Source organism: Phoca vitulina, unplaced genomic scaffold (genome assembly GCF_004348235.1).
Source record: "Phoca vitulina isolate PV1807 unplaced genomic scaffold, GSC_HSeal_1.0 scaffold6, whole genome shotgun sequence".
Taxonomy (NCBI): Eukaryota; Metazoa; Chordata; class Mammalia; order Carnivora; family Phocidae; genus Phoca; species Phoca vitulina.
Window position 1 is genome coordinate 69,875,866 of NW_022589709.1, and position 17,089 is coordinate 69,892,954.

Sequence of the window (17,089 nt, forward strand, 5' to 3'; positions counted from 1 at the left end):
CATTATACCTTTTCTTAGCTTTCTCTACCCCATCACAATTTACAATGACACATTTATAGGTTATGATTTCTTTAATGCCTGTCTACCCCCATCAGACTATAAACTCCATGTGTTCAGGGCCTCTTTCTGCTCTGTTCATTTCTGTGTCCCCAGCACCCAATACAGTGGTTCCCATTTAGTAGTCATTCAGTAAATATTTCTCAATGAATGTCTGTATGCATGAATAAGTGAATGTGTGAATAAACTGTACAATCTACTCAGATAGAAAGCACTAGGACAAGAGCAGCTTTTGGGAGGGAAGATCTTGGGTTTAATTTGAGTTTAGGAAGACCATGAAATTTCCTAGTGTAGTCGCAGCCTTCCATAGCTTCCAGAATGGAGCAAATCCTCTCTTCTGGTTCCTTTGTCATAATTTCCCATTCATATGTGTCTGTTCCTTCCACTAGTCTGCCAGCTCTGTGAAGGTAGGGACAATGATTCATCATTTTATCCCCAGTGGGCAGCTTGGCACATGGATGGGCTCATTGAATGAACGAGCAGGTGGAGTGAGTTTTTGCAAATTTTGCAAATTCCCCGAGAGGGACAAAAATGCAGACAATGCTTCCTACCTCTGCCTTCCTCCAGTGGTGTCCGCTGAGCTCAGTGCTTAATGCCTGGCAAAAAGTAAATACTCAATAAATATCTGTGGGATTAAACTGCCCTTCCTCTAAGTGTCGTTGAAGCACAGGCTTTGCAGTTTGGGCCACAGAATGACCTTCCTCAAGGGACTCACTCTGAGGTGCCAAGACAATAATGATCAATATTTCAAAATATGGAGGACAGTGATGTTATCTAGTTTGAGGCAATCTGAAATAAATCTCATTTCTGGTAGTGGTGGAATAAAAATGTTTTACAAAATAAAAGACCTTTCCTGAGCTACTGTACCAGAGCCACTTCTAGTATTTGATGCACTTATCATAAGCAGCAAAGAGTGAAAATCACCCCTCTGTGGTGTGATTTGGCCTCTGTGGGAGAATTTGAATGTTTAAGGAATAATAAATACTGAATAGAGAATTAAAGTAGTCTAGACTTTAGTAAAAGTGTTGTTACTTGCACATGGTGAGGAATTATCTGATAAAAAAAAGAGGCAAAAAAATCTTAGGGTAATTAATGTGCTTGGAAAATATGTCTTGTAAGAGGTTATTTATATATAAAGGTATAATTATCTTGTTGTGTTTTGGGAGGGCTTTGAATACAATGTTTATAATAAAATAGAATGTTGTAAAGAATAGAATTAGGGGCTCAGAACTTGGTCAGCAAGAATGCCTTTACAGATACATAAAGAGGTAAGAGCTGTATTTTGCCCAGCACACTGTCAAAATGTATTTGTAAATTTTTGTCCACTTATCTCTCTCCCACTACTCTGCCTGAGGGCAGGGACTGTGACTTGTTCATGCTCATCCCCAGTGCCTGCAAAGGAGAGGTGCTCACAAGTGACTACAGAATGAATGAATGAATGAATGTGTGAATACTTATTTTTGTAATTGCAATAGGAAAGGTTTAAGGATTTTCATCAAACTCTCATTAGATTTCTCTGGCAACTTCATTTAGTTTTGAATTGTATACACACACATTACATATATGTGCACACATACATACATATAAACATGTATGTGAAAATATGTATACATTTTTAAAATCAGCAAGTATTACACAACTCCAGGTTCTGCCACAGTCTCTATGTAGTCACCCATGACCTCCATGGCTGTCCAGAATCTTACCTTGAGGAAGGTCAGGCAGTCCTGGTTCTCACTCTTGTCTTTGTGTCGTAGGTCGAAGTTGTAGAGGGCTCGGCAGAGTGGGGGTGGCTGGGGCAGCTGCTTGATCACTTCCACGGAGCTGGCTGGGAAGATCCCACTGACTCCATTGATCTCCCCCTGGTACCAGTTCTCATCCAGCTGTCTCCGGAGAAGGATGACATCTCCCTTATTAAACCTCAGGTCACCAGGATTCTGCCCTCGGTAGTTGTATAAGGCTTTCGCCCGAGGCACCTACAGCGGCACAGACCAATGAAATATGTCCTTAGTTTACAGGCTAGGGGGACAGAAGGTATAACATTAATAACTGATTACTGAGCACTTCCCATGTGCTAAAGTGCTGGATGTGGATCATCTTCTTTAACCTTTGAGATAGACATTCTTATTACCCCCTTTTCTAAGTAGGGCAACTGAGGCACAGAGTAGGTTAGTACCTTGCCTAAGGGGACACAGCTGGGAAATGGCAGATATGGGGTCTGAACTCAGGCTACATGATTTCAGAGCCCCTGTTCTTTTTTTTTTTTCTTATTAATACAGTATTTATTTGTCTTCCCTCTGTCAAACCCTGAGACAACCACTTTCTCCAGGCTGCCTGGGGAGGTACAGGAAAAGGAACATACAGGGCAGACGAGACACTGGAGAAAGACTTATGGGAGGTGGAGATGGCTCCTTCACATGGCGAAGAGGATGAGAAAGGCCACCAGCAGGCACAAGAGCCCCATGGCCTCCAATAGGGCAAAGCCCAGAATGGCGCTGGAGAAGAGCTGTTGCTTCAGAGAGGAATTCCTGGCATAACCAATGCTGAGTCTCCTAAACACAGTCCCAATTCCAGCCCCAGAGCCAGCCAGCCCTACCACGGCAGCCCCAGCCCCAATGAACTTGACTGCTATGTCAATTCCCTTGAAATGGCGCAGGTTCTGGAGCTGCGGCTAGAAATAAGTTGAGGTCAGGGGACATGGGGCCCTGCCAAGCTGCTGAGGCTCTTATAGGGTACCTCATCTGTCAATGTCTCCGGTGGTTTTAGCACCACTGCAGACCGTGATGGGCTCAACAGCTGAGAGGTGCTCCTGACCAAGAAGGGGGTGGAGACGAACTTTGCACCGGCGGACATTTTCAGGGGCTGAGGGGCTCTGGCAGGAGGGCCGCTCTCAGTGCAGAGAAGACAGAGAGGGGTGGGGGCCAGAGCCCCTGTTCTTAATCACTCTGCAGGGAACAGGATTTTGGACTTGACTCCACAACTATGTGAACTTACAATGAGTCAGTGACTGTTTTTGGGGCCTGGATACTGATTGGGAATTCTGGCTCTACCTCTTTCCTCTCGTGTAACCATGGTCAAGTCATTTAATCTTTCACAAATCATATCCATTTATAAAATGGGGTAATAATAGAATATGTACTTCATTAGGGTAGTCATGAAGACTAAATATTTATAATGCATTTTTTAACAATTTTATTTATTTGAGAGAGACAGAGAGAGAGAGAGAACACAAGCAGGGAGGAGGGGCAGAGGGAGAGGGAGAAGCAGACTCCCCGCTGAGCAGGGAGCCCGAGGTGGGGCTCGATCCCAGGACCCTGGGATCATCACCTGAGCCAAAGGCAGACGCTTAACCAATTGAGCCACCCAGGCGCCCTAAATATTTATAATGCATTTAGTATATTGCTTGATACATAGTATGGGCTCAATAAATGGCATCTCTTATAGGATGGCTATAACAAGGAAAGGCTAATGATATCAGTTCTATTTATTCCTCAGTGTTGATGGGAAGAAAATTGAGGTGAAAAGTCCCTGAAAATACAAAGTACTATACAAGGGGCGCCTGGCTGGCTGAGTTGGAGAAGCATGCAATTCTTGATCTCAGGGTTGCGAGTTTAAGCCCCACACTGGGTGTAGAGATTACTAAAATTAATTAATTAATTAATTAATAAAAAGAAAGTGCTATATGAGAGTGATGCAACATAATTTGTCTTCAGCCTTCTCTAGAAAGTGTAAACGTCATGAGTGTTTGGATCATTAGGAAGCACTGAGACAAAGAATTAGTCAGAAATCAATCATCACTTTAAAACAGGTCAGCTAAATACTGTCATTTGTTAAATTAGTTGTCTCTCTAAATAATTGTTTCAGTCAAGTGCATTTTTTTTTTCTAATTGAAACTGGTTTCTACATGCAGAAACAGCCTCACTTTGGTCTTGCTTGGAGTCAGAGTGGCAAACTGCAAGTTCTAATAACTTATGGTTACTAGCCCTTCAGTGTCACCTGGGATTGTATTGTATTTTGTGCTTTCCTCAGCAGTGGGGTGAAGTAGTCCCCTCTCTTGGGGGCAGTCTTGCTATTCATAAGGGGATGTAAGCAGGCAGTATTTCAGGTCTTTGAGAACCTTCTGAGTCTGCAATATTCATTCAAGCAGTTCAGGGGTAGAGATAAGACCTGAGCAGTCCCTTGCTGATGGGATGTTAGGGCAGTGCTTTTCTGCTGGACCCTGGACACAGTAAGGAGGGCCCAGGGAGACAGAAAACCACAGGAACACACTCGTCCTCAGGAAACTAGTGGACAAGTGAGTGAAGACGCGTGTGCTAGGAGGGCTAGCACAGTGCTGTGGATATTATAAATGCAACTGGTTGAATAAATTATGGAAAACCCTGCAGTCATTAAAATTGATGATATTGATCTATAATTAATAACACTGACAATTACTCATGATATACACTAAGTATAACAAGAGATTAAAAACAGTTACGTTTTCATTATAAATGAAAACTAGGCTTTCACTGTAAATACATATGTATATTTTTACCTGGGGAAAATGCTGGATGGCTATACCAGCATTTTAAGAGTGGTTATTTCTAAGTGTTAATATTTTTGAATATTAAAAAAATGGTTTCCCTAAGTGCTTAGCCATGTTTTCGAACTTTTCTACAATGAAATAATTGTATCATCTGTTAAAATTGGACAGTAGAGGGGAGCCTGGGCGGCTCAGTCGGTTAAGCGGCTGCCTTCGGCTCAGGTCATGATCCCAGGGTCCTGGGATTGAGCCCCACGTGGAGCTCTCTGCTCAAGCGGGGAGCCTGCTTCTTCTTCTTCTCCCTCTGCCTGCAGCTTGTGCTCTCTTTCTCTGTCAAATAAATAAATAAAATCTTTAAAAAAAAAATTGGACAGCACAGGAATGCCTGGCTAGCTCAGTCAGCAGACAATCTGACTCTTGAGCTCTGGATCAGGAGTTTGAGCCCCATGTTGGGTGTGCAGATTACTTAAAAAAAATTGAAAAAAATTGGATAGTAGAAATAAAATGAATGAAACTGTAGAATGAGAAGTGAAAGGTATGAGAGCAATTTAGGAAGAAAATAAGCCAAGCTGAGTAGGATCAGCAAACCATGTGACTACCTTCTTGGAGAAGTTTCTCACCTGAGAAATAAGGAGGTAGAAGCAGAATGAAAGCACAGGATTTCCGAAGAACGAAATGAATCTGTTAGACTCCTAGGGTTGTGCAGATCCGGACACAATAGTTGTCCCCTCCTTCTTCCAATTTTCCATTGTAATATAAATCACATTTTTGGGGTACATGGCCACCTAGAACACTGGTCACATTTTCCAGTCTCCCCGGGGCAGCTAAGTTTTGGCCAGTGGGGTATAAGCAACTTTTAGGACGTGTCGTTCCTGAGAGAGACTGATTTTCTCTTTCCTTTCCTGCATTTTGCTATGTGGAATGCAGACATGATTGCTGGAGTTTTAGCTGCCATCTTGAACAGTGAGGATGAAGGTCACACTGAAAAAGGTAAGGAAGTAGTCTGGGTTGCAGAGCTGCCAGACAATTCCTGGACTACTTTTACACTTCTAGACTTTTGTCTGGAAACTAAATAAACGTCCATCTTGCTTAAGGCACTGTTATTTTGGATTTGTAAAAGTAAAGGAAAAGGAAGAATGAAAAAAATTAAGAAAAAAAGAACTGAAGCCCCTTTAACTTTGCATAGTAATGATAATATTAATAGCTAAGATTAGTGACTGTTCCTTCCCACATGCCAGGCATTGTGCTAGGTACTCCACAATAGATCTTATTTAATCTCATGACAACCTGTGATTAGAAAACTGTGGATCAGAGAGGTTAAAAAAGCGGCCCAAGTTCATGAAGGTAGACAGTGGTGGGTTTAGGATTTGAGATGGGGCTTGTCTATCCTGAGGAACTCAAGCTCTTACCCCCTCAGCCAGTGTTTTCCAAAATAAAGTCCGTGGTTCACCTGTATCAGAATCCTGGGAGATGTCCAAAATGCACATTCCTGGACCCCAAGCCTGACCTCTTTGACCAGAATCTTTTGGTTGCATTTTTACCAAGCTCCCCCAGCATCCAAGTTTGATGCCCCTGGTCTGAGTTACATCTTAGTCTAACTAAAATGGGAGCAATGGGGTTTCGATGTAGGTTTTGTAAATGGCTAAGCTGCCTTTTTTCACATTCCAGTGCAAGTGGCAATGTATTTTAATGACTACTGAGCAAGTATATTAAAACTGAAATTGCACAATTGCACATAGTGCTTAAATCTCTGTGAAGACACATGAGCTTTGAAACCTTGAGACAGTACTAGGTGCTTGACCATCTTCATCTTTCCTCCATCTTCCCTTAGTACAGGCAAGTATTGAGGAAGCATAATGTCAATCCATTTTTAACATCTTCTTTCTCTTCAGTCTCCTCTGGTATTCTCAGCTCTACATTCATACTTATAGGAACCACTGGCTTCCAGTTGTAAATTGGGTTGGGTGGGGACAGGTGCAGAGAGAGGGGGAGAGAATCTGAAGAGAAGAAGGAAATTAACTGTGGTACTGATGGGCCACAGAAATTTGTCTCACATTATAGCTTTACTTCACTTTCCATATATTATGTCATTCATACGATCTCAACATCCTCTGAAGTAGATGGCATCACCCCATTGCACTGATGAAGAAACAAAAGTTCTGAAACGTTCAACGTTATCATGCAAAGTCACACAGCCAGTGTGTGGCAGCCCTGAGACTGACTTGGCTCTTTTGACCTCAAGGCCTGGTGCTTCTCTCACCCTCATTCTCTTTTATCCAGCTGAAGTCACCAAGTATGTTTTTCCATCATAAAACTCATTTGGGGCTCTGTTTTATAATCAAAATCTGAATAGAGTGTGAACGCAATTTGCTTGCTGCTGGCTGCATTAGCATGAATTATTGAACTCCAGAACCCTCACATAAAAGTTAAGCACCTGAAGAGACTCAGCTGGTTGATTCTATCCGGTTCTCAACTGTTGTCTCCGGGGAAAATGACTCTGAGTTCCACATCAGCTATCACCCGTCACATTGTTGGTAGTAGCTTTTATCACCCACAGTTGTGTTGTCTCTACAGGTGTAGGTGGGAGGGGGAACGGGGATAAAGTGGGTGTGGAGGTCTCAAAGCCAGGTTATTACCAAACTTTTTTTCCTGGTGGTTTTCTGAAAGCCAGATAATCCAATGGAAGCTTGTATGTGCCTAAAGAGCTTTCCTTTTCTATAATTCAAAAGGCTCAGGACTTCTATGGTCCTGTAATTTGTCTATTCATTTGTCACCACAGTAGGGTCTGAAAGCCATGAGGGCCATGCTTTTGATGGAGGGATAATGCATGGCACAAAACATGGAAGCGAGGTCATGCAGAGACATTAGCAGTGACAGCATGTTGTAGTAATGAATGTTAGTAGTGAAATTATGGCAAATTCCTTCTCTGAGGAACCGCCTGTTTTCTCTCCATCCTCTGATAGGCCTGCCATTCACTCTGCCCATACCATACACATAGGGGTATGCGGCCCAGGCTAGCCAGGGGACCCAAATCCCCCTCGCGTAGTGCTTTGTGCAGTACAGTCATCTGCCTCCAACAGGGCCAACTAGGATCTTTTCTGAGGTTTGATATATAGATGCTCTCTTGGATCATGAGCCTTGAGGAGGTAAGCCTTGGACTACTTACTAGTGGTGGCATTTCCTAACCAATAGACACATCTTCCTGAATAAAGCTGCAGAAGGCAACAGAAAGAGATATAGACAGATAAGAGAACTAGGTAGATAAGAGCCTTGACAATAAAATTTGAATGCCTAGATCCAGCTGTGCTTGAAGGATACTTAGTTAAATAAGACCATATCTGTAATATTACTTAAACTACTTGGGAGTTATTTTCTGACATTTGAAACTGAGTAAGTCCTGACTAGCACATATTAAAAACGCGGAAACAACAAGACTACATAACAATGAAATCTCCAAACAGTAGAATCCAGAAACAGCAGGAAGTATAGTTGCCAATGAGCTCTGAGCTTATTTCCAATTTGAAAATAATGAAGGAGGCATGTGGATTGATAACAGGGTATGAGAAAAGGAGCCCAAGTGGAACAGAACCACTGCAGTACAAAGGAAAAGGCCGAGCCAGGATGAGAACTCCATTTGTTACCATGTAATGAGCTCTTCACCATGCACTAGTGACACTTCCCACTGCTTTAGAAAGGATTTGGCCTGGTTCTCTCTACTCCCGGCATCAGGTGGGGCCAAAATCAACATGCTGAGCTAACTGCTTACCTCCCTGAGCTGGTCATGAGATCGCCCATATCTAGAGAATGGAGCCAAGAAAAAAACATCCTGGCCTTTGGCTCAAGTAATTATTCACTAGGCTATGAATTCTCTTTGGAGAGTTCCGGATGTATGCCTAAAGCATGTCTGTATCTGTTTCTGAGACCTGAAGACAAGCAGGTGTTTGACAAATGCTTGAAGAACGAATGAATTTGTGAATTAATCAAGAAATACCCAGAAATTGCCATTCCTGGAGGAGAGGGATACATTCAAGGTTAATATATATGATTGATAATAGTAATTTGAAAGTAGGTTTATTGGCATAAGCTGGAAAATAAAAAAGGAGAGTTTTGGCCATGTTTTCCCAAATTGTCCTGAATTTTAGTAATTTGGTCCTACATACATTCGAAAAAGTGTTCCATACTCAAGTTCAGGAAACGCTGAGTTAAACAAACTCACATAGGTTTTTTTTGCTGACTGGCTTCTCAGAAGCTTTATCTGCCAATGTGATTTTATATTTGCATCTGGACCACTTTGCAGGATTAGCAGAACAGGCCTTGGGAATGCTGGGTAAGATAAATGTGATTTTACTCTACTGGTGAGATGAAGGATCAACTAACTGTCCCGGATCCTAACTTCCTACTTGCTGCTTAGCCAATTGGGCCACGCTGCCTCTCTCCCTCACCATGATAATCCTTTTGGAGCAGATTTTGGGCAATGGAGTATATGTTAGAAAGTGCTGGCTGGCCCTTGTGCACATGTTTTGTCTTCTCTGGTGAGAAGGGAGAACCCCCCCCCCCCCCCCAGTGCTCAACAGGATCAAGACCATCTGCTAGTTGGGGGCTTGAGATCACCAGAGGTTCACAGTATTATGCTCTTCCTAAGTGGAAATCCCTGAATGTGGACATTTACATTTGAGACCAGGCTTATGAGATACTCTATGTGAATTTCTTTTCTTCATAGAGAATTTTACTTGTTTAAGGGAGATACAAGGGTGCAACAGAACACAGATGTTAGCATCAAGTAGGATGTTTGTTTGCATTCTGGCATTTGTAACTTTGACCAAATAACTTAGCCTTCATGATCCTTAGTTTAGGTCATCCACAAATTGGGACCAGTATTCTACCTCTCTGTGCAGTACTCTCAGCAAGTCTGGGTTATTCAGACCCTGCCTATTCCAATGAAAGGTTTGGCAGCTGACCTGGGAGATAATCTATGCCCTTGGAATCTCCTGCCTATTCAGAGAGACTTGGTTTACTTGGGGCTTTGGGGCATACCAGAGAGTCTAAGCTAACAATGTGATTTACGGTGGGAGGCTTGAGTCATGTGGTAAAACCTTGACCTCTCAATGAGTTGGATGGAGACTAAAGGCAACCACATGCCTATCTGATGGACCGCCAACAAAAACCCTGGACATCAAGTCTTGGGTGAGCTTCCTTGGTTGGCAATACTTAATGCGTGCTGTCATGCATTGTTGCTGAGTCCAGTAAGTGTCTGTATAACTCTGCTGGGAGAGAACCACTGAAAGCTTGTGACTGGTCTTTTCTGGACTCTGCCCTATGTGTTTTTTTCTGATTTTGACTTTAATTTGTATCCTTTCACTGTAATAAACTGTAACTGTGAGTGTAACAGCTTTGCTGAGTTCTGTGAGCCCTTCCACTGAATCACTGAATCTGAGGGGGGTCTTGGGGACCTATGAACACACTTCCTCATGGGTTTGCTGGGAGGACTAATGAGATAAATCACAGAGTACTTGTAAAATACTTGGCAAATAATAAGCGTTCAATAAATAAGGATGCTTCAAGATTTTGCCCAAAGGAGGAGAGAGGAGTAATGAGCTCTCTGTTCCATCTTTTGGCCTCACTTTTCCAGCCCTACTTGTGACTCATTCATTCTTTCAATAAATACACTTTTGAGGGCCAACTACGCCAGGCATTGTCTAGTTGTGGAAACCAAGATTAAACTTATAACTAAATATATAATTACAATTTGTAATAAGTGTTATGGAGGAAAAGAACAGGACGATGAAGGCTGGGAAGGGAATCAATGTAGGGAAGGTTCTTATTACTGGCCCTATGTCTACATCTAAAAGTCTATTCTGTTTGGCGACTTTTGTCATGTATCTCTCTCTTTGTATCACCTTCCCTCAGTGTCTTGGACTTCTCTTCTTCCAGTCCTAGGTAGAGAGCTGGGACACCACAGCTCTGCATTGTACGTTATTATCTATCTCCTGCCACTTTTAATCAGTGGGCATGGCATTCCTGCCTTCCTCTCTTAATCAAATATCAATCAAGTACTCAGAATATGCCATGCTTCTTTCCTTTGGTTCCTCCTGCCTCCTTCCTGGGTTATTAAGGGTCTCAGCAGGGAAAAAGTTAGAGGCAGGAGTTTATACCAGGGGGCAGAGAAAGAACCATTCACAGTCCTCAGCCCCTTTTTAGGGTCACCCTTAGCATGCTTTCACTTTTTCCTGCAAACATTTCTCTGAGATTGTTTTGGGGTGATCTCATTCCCCTATCATAGGAGGTAATTCCAGATATGTTCATAGCCATATCCCTGGCTGCTAACATAAGCTGGTTCTTAATAAATAGCTGGGGATTCCTTTTGAAATGGGCTGGGTGCCAGGTTCCAGAGCTGCTCAATGATAGCACTGAATTCCCCAGGGAACTAAAGCGTTTCCATTGTCATCTCTTCTTCTGGGAGGGCATAGGCACCTGTGAGGGAGGGCCCGAGGAGCATGGGAGCCTGAGGGATAAGGGGAGGAGCTTGCTCACTCATCCCAGGAGGCGACTCTCCTCCCTTCCATTATCCTCATTTCCAGATGAGCTTTTCCAGTAGGTGTGGCACCTGGTGAATGAATCTCTTTCCATATGGTTTGAGAGCCTGAGCCAAATCCCACATGCAGAGGGAGGAAAGATGAGTCAAATGACTCTCCCACCACCACCACCTTCCTTGGCTTAGGGGAAAAAAAAAAGCTCTGGTTACATGTACACCGAGTTTCTCCCTCAAGTTTCTTCTCTCTTTCACCCCTGTGTGAAGATTTCTGCAGCTGAAGGAGGAACGCCCAGCGACAATATGATCCAGGCAAACAGCGGATTTCTGATAACCAGGCCATACTGTTGGGGGATGGAGGGATATACAACTTTCACATTTGTGTCCATGAGTGAGGCACTGAAACTCTCTGAGCCTCAGTTTCTTCAACTTCAAAGCAAAGATAGTAATTCTTACCATTCCTTCCAACTCTAAACCCAACAGAGACTGAGGTGAATGATCAAAGCTCCAGGAATATCTTTAAAACATTCCAGAAATAAGGGTAATGGATGAGATAAAACCAAATGAGCAAAATGCTGATAACAGTTGAAATCTGAGTCATGGATAATAGGTGATTGATTATACTACTGTTCTCTTGACGTTTGTGTATGTGGTCCTCCTTAGAATGGCTGGTGGAGTACAGGTGCCACTAACAGGACGGGCCGTTGTGCTGAGGCATGAAGTGACTCTGAGTGGCCCTGGAACCTTGGGGAAAATGCCTTTGAAGAGGAACACTAAGGTGGCTGAGCTTGTCCTTTACTATCAAAAGTTACACCTTGATTTCAAACAGTTTGCTTCTTAATTCATCTCAATCCTTTAAGACTTGCATGTTGTGTGTGTGCATATTTATACCTATTTGCACTTTCATTTGGTGATACCAAAGGAAAAAGCCTACATGACTCTTGTTGAAAACAGCAAGCTCTGGGAACTTAGAATTCTTTTCTTTCCGTTCAGCTGTCCTTGAAGCCAAGATTTTCATCATAAGGACCTTCTGCAAATCTGTAGTTTTGTCTGCCTCTGTTAAATGAAAATTTAGAGCATTTCTCTTTTATACCAAATGGGACAGACATGACCTTGGAGAAGAAGTACCTGCCTGCCTATAGAGCTGGTACCCATGTTAGGAGTGAGTGATGCTAAAGACCCACATGCCATCTGTCCCACTGGGCACAGGGTCATTTAACTATAAGCCTGAACTTAGGAAAACCTGAAATTCCCTGAGAAATGGGAAATGTCTCTGATGATTAAGCTATAGAAGTATTCCAGAAACTATTTGCAATCATTTTTCACTCTAAGATAGAGTCAGTCGTCCTCCCAGGAATACAAGATACTGGGGCACCTGGGTGGCTCAGCTGGTTGAGAGTCTAGCTCTTGGTTTTAGCTCAGGTCATGATCTCAAGGTTGTGAGATTGAGCTCCATGTTGGGCTCTGCACTGGGCATAGAACCTGCTTGAGATTCTCTCTCCCTGTCCCCCAAAAGGAATATGAGATACTGCAAATTATGTGAACGTTTTTTTTTCCTCCATAAGGTCGTTCCCAGATAGGTGCCAATATGTTTGGCATTGCCTCTCTGTCTTCAGAAAGTCTTTACTATCTCCCAGCCCCCAAGGCTGAGTTGGGTCTCCCCTCCAGACTTGAACTCAGTAGGAGCAGGGCCATTATACTCCCGATAATTGGCAAAGTGATGGCATCCCATGCATTCATTCAACAAAAATGTACTGACATTACTACAAGAAATAAGATAGGCACAATCTCTGCCTTTATGGGACTTACATTCTAGCAGCACCTAGGAAGCTCAATAAGTACTTGTTGAATTTATGAATGAATGAATGAATGAATGAATATGACACCACACCATGCCATTTGAACTGAACTCCGACTTTGATATTTTGTCATCTCTGGTCCTGACATACATTTCTAACATGTCCAGCCAGTTATTTCTCCAGGACTGGGAGTATGCAAGCATGCTAGCCACAGATAGCCACAGATAAATATAGTATTTTTCTGGGTCACCCTTTAAAAGGCCCCATTATTTCAAATGTGCTTTGAGCTATCTCCATATCCCAGTTTTTCCAATGGATACCTGCCTTAGAGACTCCCACTGTTGAAGACTCTGTCTTTCCCACATGTCCTCTTCACCAAATGTATAATCTCCACTGCAGGCAGCCACAATGAGTGACAAAAAATGCCAGCTGGCAGCTCCAGGAAAGGGAGCAGAAGGGAGCAAGGAGATATCTTTTTCCGCCTATTCAGAACATTGAAATCCAATTTATCGCTGGCCACATGAGCCAAAGAAAACAGCTCTTAGCAGCTGTTGACCTGAGAGGCTCCAATCTCACTTCCGTGCCCTGGGTGTCACTGACACTCCTTGGGCACGTCTGGGAATGGGTTGGCATTGAGGAGTGGCTCTCCTGTTCTCTTCCCTAAGGGCTGGCTTTGGGTAGGCCTGTTTCACATGGCAGAAAAAGTGGTAAGAGTCACTCTTTAAAAATCTTTGTTGTTGTGGATGGACATTCCTTGATAATTGCTGCCCAGGGTTCTTACTCATTTCATGACTTTCACCCTCACTTAGTGGTGTGCTGATAAATCAGCTTTCAAAAACAAACAAACAAACGGCTCTGATTTTCAGTGTTTGCCAATTTTCATGGTGTAAATACTCCTACCTTGGCTACCAATCTGACATCACTGAATATGAAGTTGGGAAGACATAAGACATGTGCATTATGGCCTTTTGTGAACCAGCAAGTAGCTTGTTCCAACACCACTCTACAGCTCCCTAATTCACACATGCTCCAGAGGTGAAATTGGTCCGGACTAGAACCATTGTCTTTCTACAACTGGGATTTTAGAATACAGTTTGGAAAATACTTTTGCACCTGCTACATCATTGGGTTCTACCCACAACATTGCGAGTATTGTGCCTATTTGATGAAGAAACTGAGGCACAGGAAGAAAAAATTGCCAAAGCTTACATTGTGGGATTTACTTAGTTCTTATCTCTCTACTCTTCTTTTTTTAAGTTTTTATTTTAATTACATTTAGTTAACATATAGTGTTATATTAGTTTTTGGTGTACAATATAGTGATTCAACACTTTCATATATCACCTGGTGCTCATCATGACAAGCGTACTCCTTAATCCCCATCACCTATTTCCCCCATCCTTCCATCCCCCTCCCCTCTGTTAACCCATCAGTTTGTTCTCTATAGTTAAGAGTCTGTTTCTTGCTTTGGCTCTCTCGCTCTTATTTTTTTCGCTCTGCTTGATTGTTATGTTTCTTAAATTCTACATGTAGGTGAAATCATATGGTATTTGTCTTTCTCTGACTTATTTCACTTAGCATTTTACTCTTTAGCTCCATCCATGACATTGCAAATGACAAGATTTCATTCCTTTCTATGACTGAATAATATTCCATTGTATATATATATGGCGCATCTTCTTTTTCCATTCATCAATTGATGGGTTATCTCTCTACTCTTGACTCTGGCCATTCTCCTCTCACACTTCCTGTTGCAGCCAAACCATACATCTTTGTCTATTGCCAGTGTCCCATGCATGCTCACCCCTTAAGTTCTTCCCAGAATATTCTTCCTGCACTCCACCCTCTCTTTCTGTCCAACTGCTACTTGTCTTCTAGGTCTCAGCTTAAACATTATGTCCCTCCACATCCATGTTTGGCTCAGGGATCTCTCCCATGTGCTTTTATCCCCATCTTGTTATCTGTCAGATGGTGTTAAAGTATTGATCTGCCTTCTGGATCAGACTGTAAATTTTGTGAGGGCAGAAACTTCAATCTAGCTCACCATTGATCCTAGTGCCAAGAAGATGTCTGGCTCTATGAGTATTTTTAGAATGAATGCATCCATGAAGGATGGTCTCCTCACCCTCACTGACTGCTTTGTTTTCTACACTATCTCCTATCAGGACCCCAAAACATCCATGTCCTCATAGCTTGGTTAAGGTTTTATCAGGAATCTGTGCAGGTTCCTGCTAAAATGCCCAGCCAGCCAGCCAAAATTCTCCATTGTCGGCTGCAGCTTCTCGCCTCCCCTACCTCCCCATGGCCCCTATGGACTTTGCAAAATGTCACAGAAGCAAGTTGAGGAACCTGTTTGGTGTGCTACGAAATATGCTCATTACCCACATGCCAAGACAAAGACACAGAAAGAAGGCTCCAACCAGAAGCACCTGCACCTCTGAGAAAGAAGAAATGTTTAAGAATATTCTGGAACCAGCGTGTCCTTCAATAATTGCAAGACTAAGTCCTTATGGATTCATATTGATTCCCTCAATTTCCCTCTGAGAAGGCAGGACAGGATCAGGGTCGCCTGTATGCCGGGGGGAGCTACTGACCTTTGGTACCACAAAAGCTCTTACATACCTGAGGTACTCGTTACAAACATCTAATCATCTTCTGAAAACACAGGCAGCTGCCACTTAAAATAGGCGGAGTAGAGTCTGGCACACGTTAGTTACTTCCCTTATATTACCTGAGACTGCCTAGTAATGCAAACTTCAGGGTGTTCATCTTTGCTCTTAGGCATATATGAGAAAAGAATAATTTACCAGTCATCAGAGGATCCACTGATGCCTCTAGAAGCATTTTGTCTAATAGAAGTTTCTGTGATGATGGAGATGTGCTATTCTGTACTAACACAGTAGCACTAGCCAAATGTGGTTACTGAGCACTTGCCATGTGGCTAATGTGACTGGGAAACTGGACTTTAGGTTTTATTTTCTTTTAATTAATTTAAAGTTAAAGTTAAATGGCCCCATGTGGCTTCTGACTTCTCTATTGGACAGCATAGCTCTAGATCTAATTATCAGCTCTAGGAAATACAAAGGACTAAAGAGCATAGTATATGATACCACGGGGATACAGTAAGAAGAATTCACAAAATGGGAAATTATAAGACAAATGACCCAATTCCTCTTATATATTACAAGGAAAAAAAGGAGGAAGTGTGTATGTGTTTGAAACCTAGAGATTAAAAGAGACTTTAAAGGCATATCAACCAAATGCAACGTGTGGACCTTGGTGGATCTTGATTTGAGCAAACCAATTATTAAAAAATTATGAGACAACTGTGGAAATTTGAAAACTGACCCGATATTTGATGATATCAAGGACTTTTTAGATGTGATAATGGTATTGAGACTATGTTTAAAAAAATAGAGTCTTTACCTTTTATTTTTTTATTTTTTTAATTTTTTAAAGATTTTATTTATTTATTTGGCAGAGAGAGACACAGCAAGAGAGGGAACACAAGCAGGGGGAACAGGAGAGGGAGAAGCAGGCTTCCCACCGAGCAGGGAGCCTGATGTGGGGCTCGATCCCAGGACCCTGGGATCATGACCTGAGCCGAAGGCAGATGCTTAATGACTGAGCCACCCAGGTGCCCCAAGTCTTTACCTTTTAAAGGTACCCATTGAGCTGTTTATAGATGAAAGAACCTGGCTTTGTCTCACTTGAAAGTAGCAAGGGGAGAAGGTGAGTGAGGTACAGGTGAAATAAGATTGGCCTTATGTTGATGGCTGTGGAAGCCACGTGATGGGTACACAGTGGTTCATTACTATTAATTTCTCTATTCTTTATGTTTAGAAATTTTCATAATAAAAAGTTTTAAAAAATCATCTGAGGAATGCCAATAATGTTGGTGAGAATATAGACAAACAGACACTTCCTTCTTGAATGTTGGCAGCTTGAAATTTCACACTGAGAATGCAATTTGGGTACATTTATCAAGATTTAAATGGTATTTTCTTTTTGACTCAGGAATTCTAGTTTTAGAAATTTCTCCTACAGTTATATGCAGGAATCTATGTAAAAGATTCAGTAAAGTGCAGGATTGTTTAGGTGAACGGCGGTGTGTAACTACTGTGGAACACTAAGCAGATTTAAGAGAATGAGGTATATCAGTGTGGACTTTCTGACTGTCCGTCA

The 17,089-nt window shown here is 42.3% G+C and overlaps 1 protein-coding gene and 1 pseudogene across 2 annotated transcripts in view; both read right to left on the reverse strand.

Annotated features, from left to right (window-relative positions):
* SH3RF2 (SH3 domain containing ring finger 2) overlaps nt 1–17,089 on the reverse strand; it is a 125,796-nt gene that overhangs the window by 69,505 nt on the left and 39,202 nt on the right. For both annotated transcript variants that reach the window (XM_032404446.1, XM_032404447.1), the window contains exon 3: nt 1,761–2,030. In XM_032404446.1, the coding sequence (XP_032260337.1) occupies nt 1,761–2,030 (270 nt within the window). The remainder of the gene's footprint in view (nt 1–1,760; nt 2,031–17,089) is intronic.
* On the reverse strand, nt 2,360–3,170 carry LOC116632445 (annotated as a pseudogene).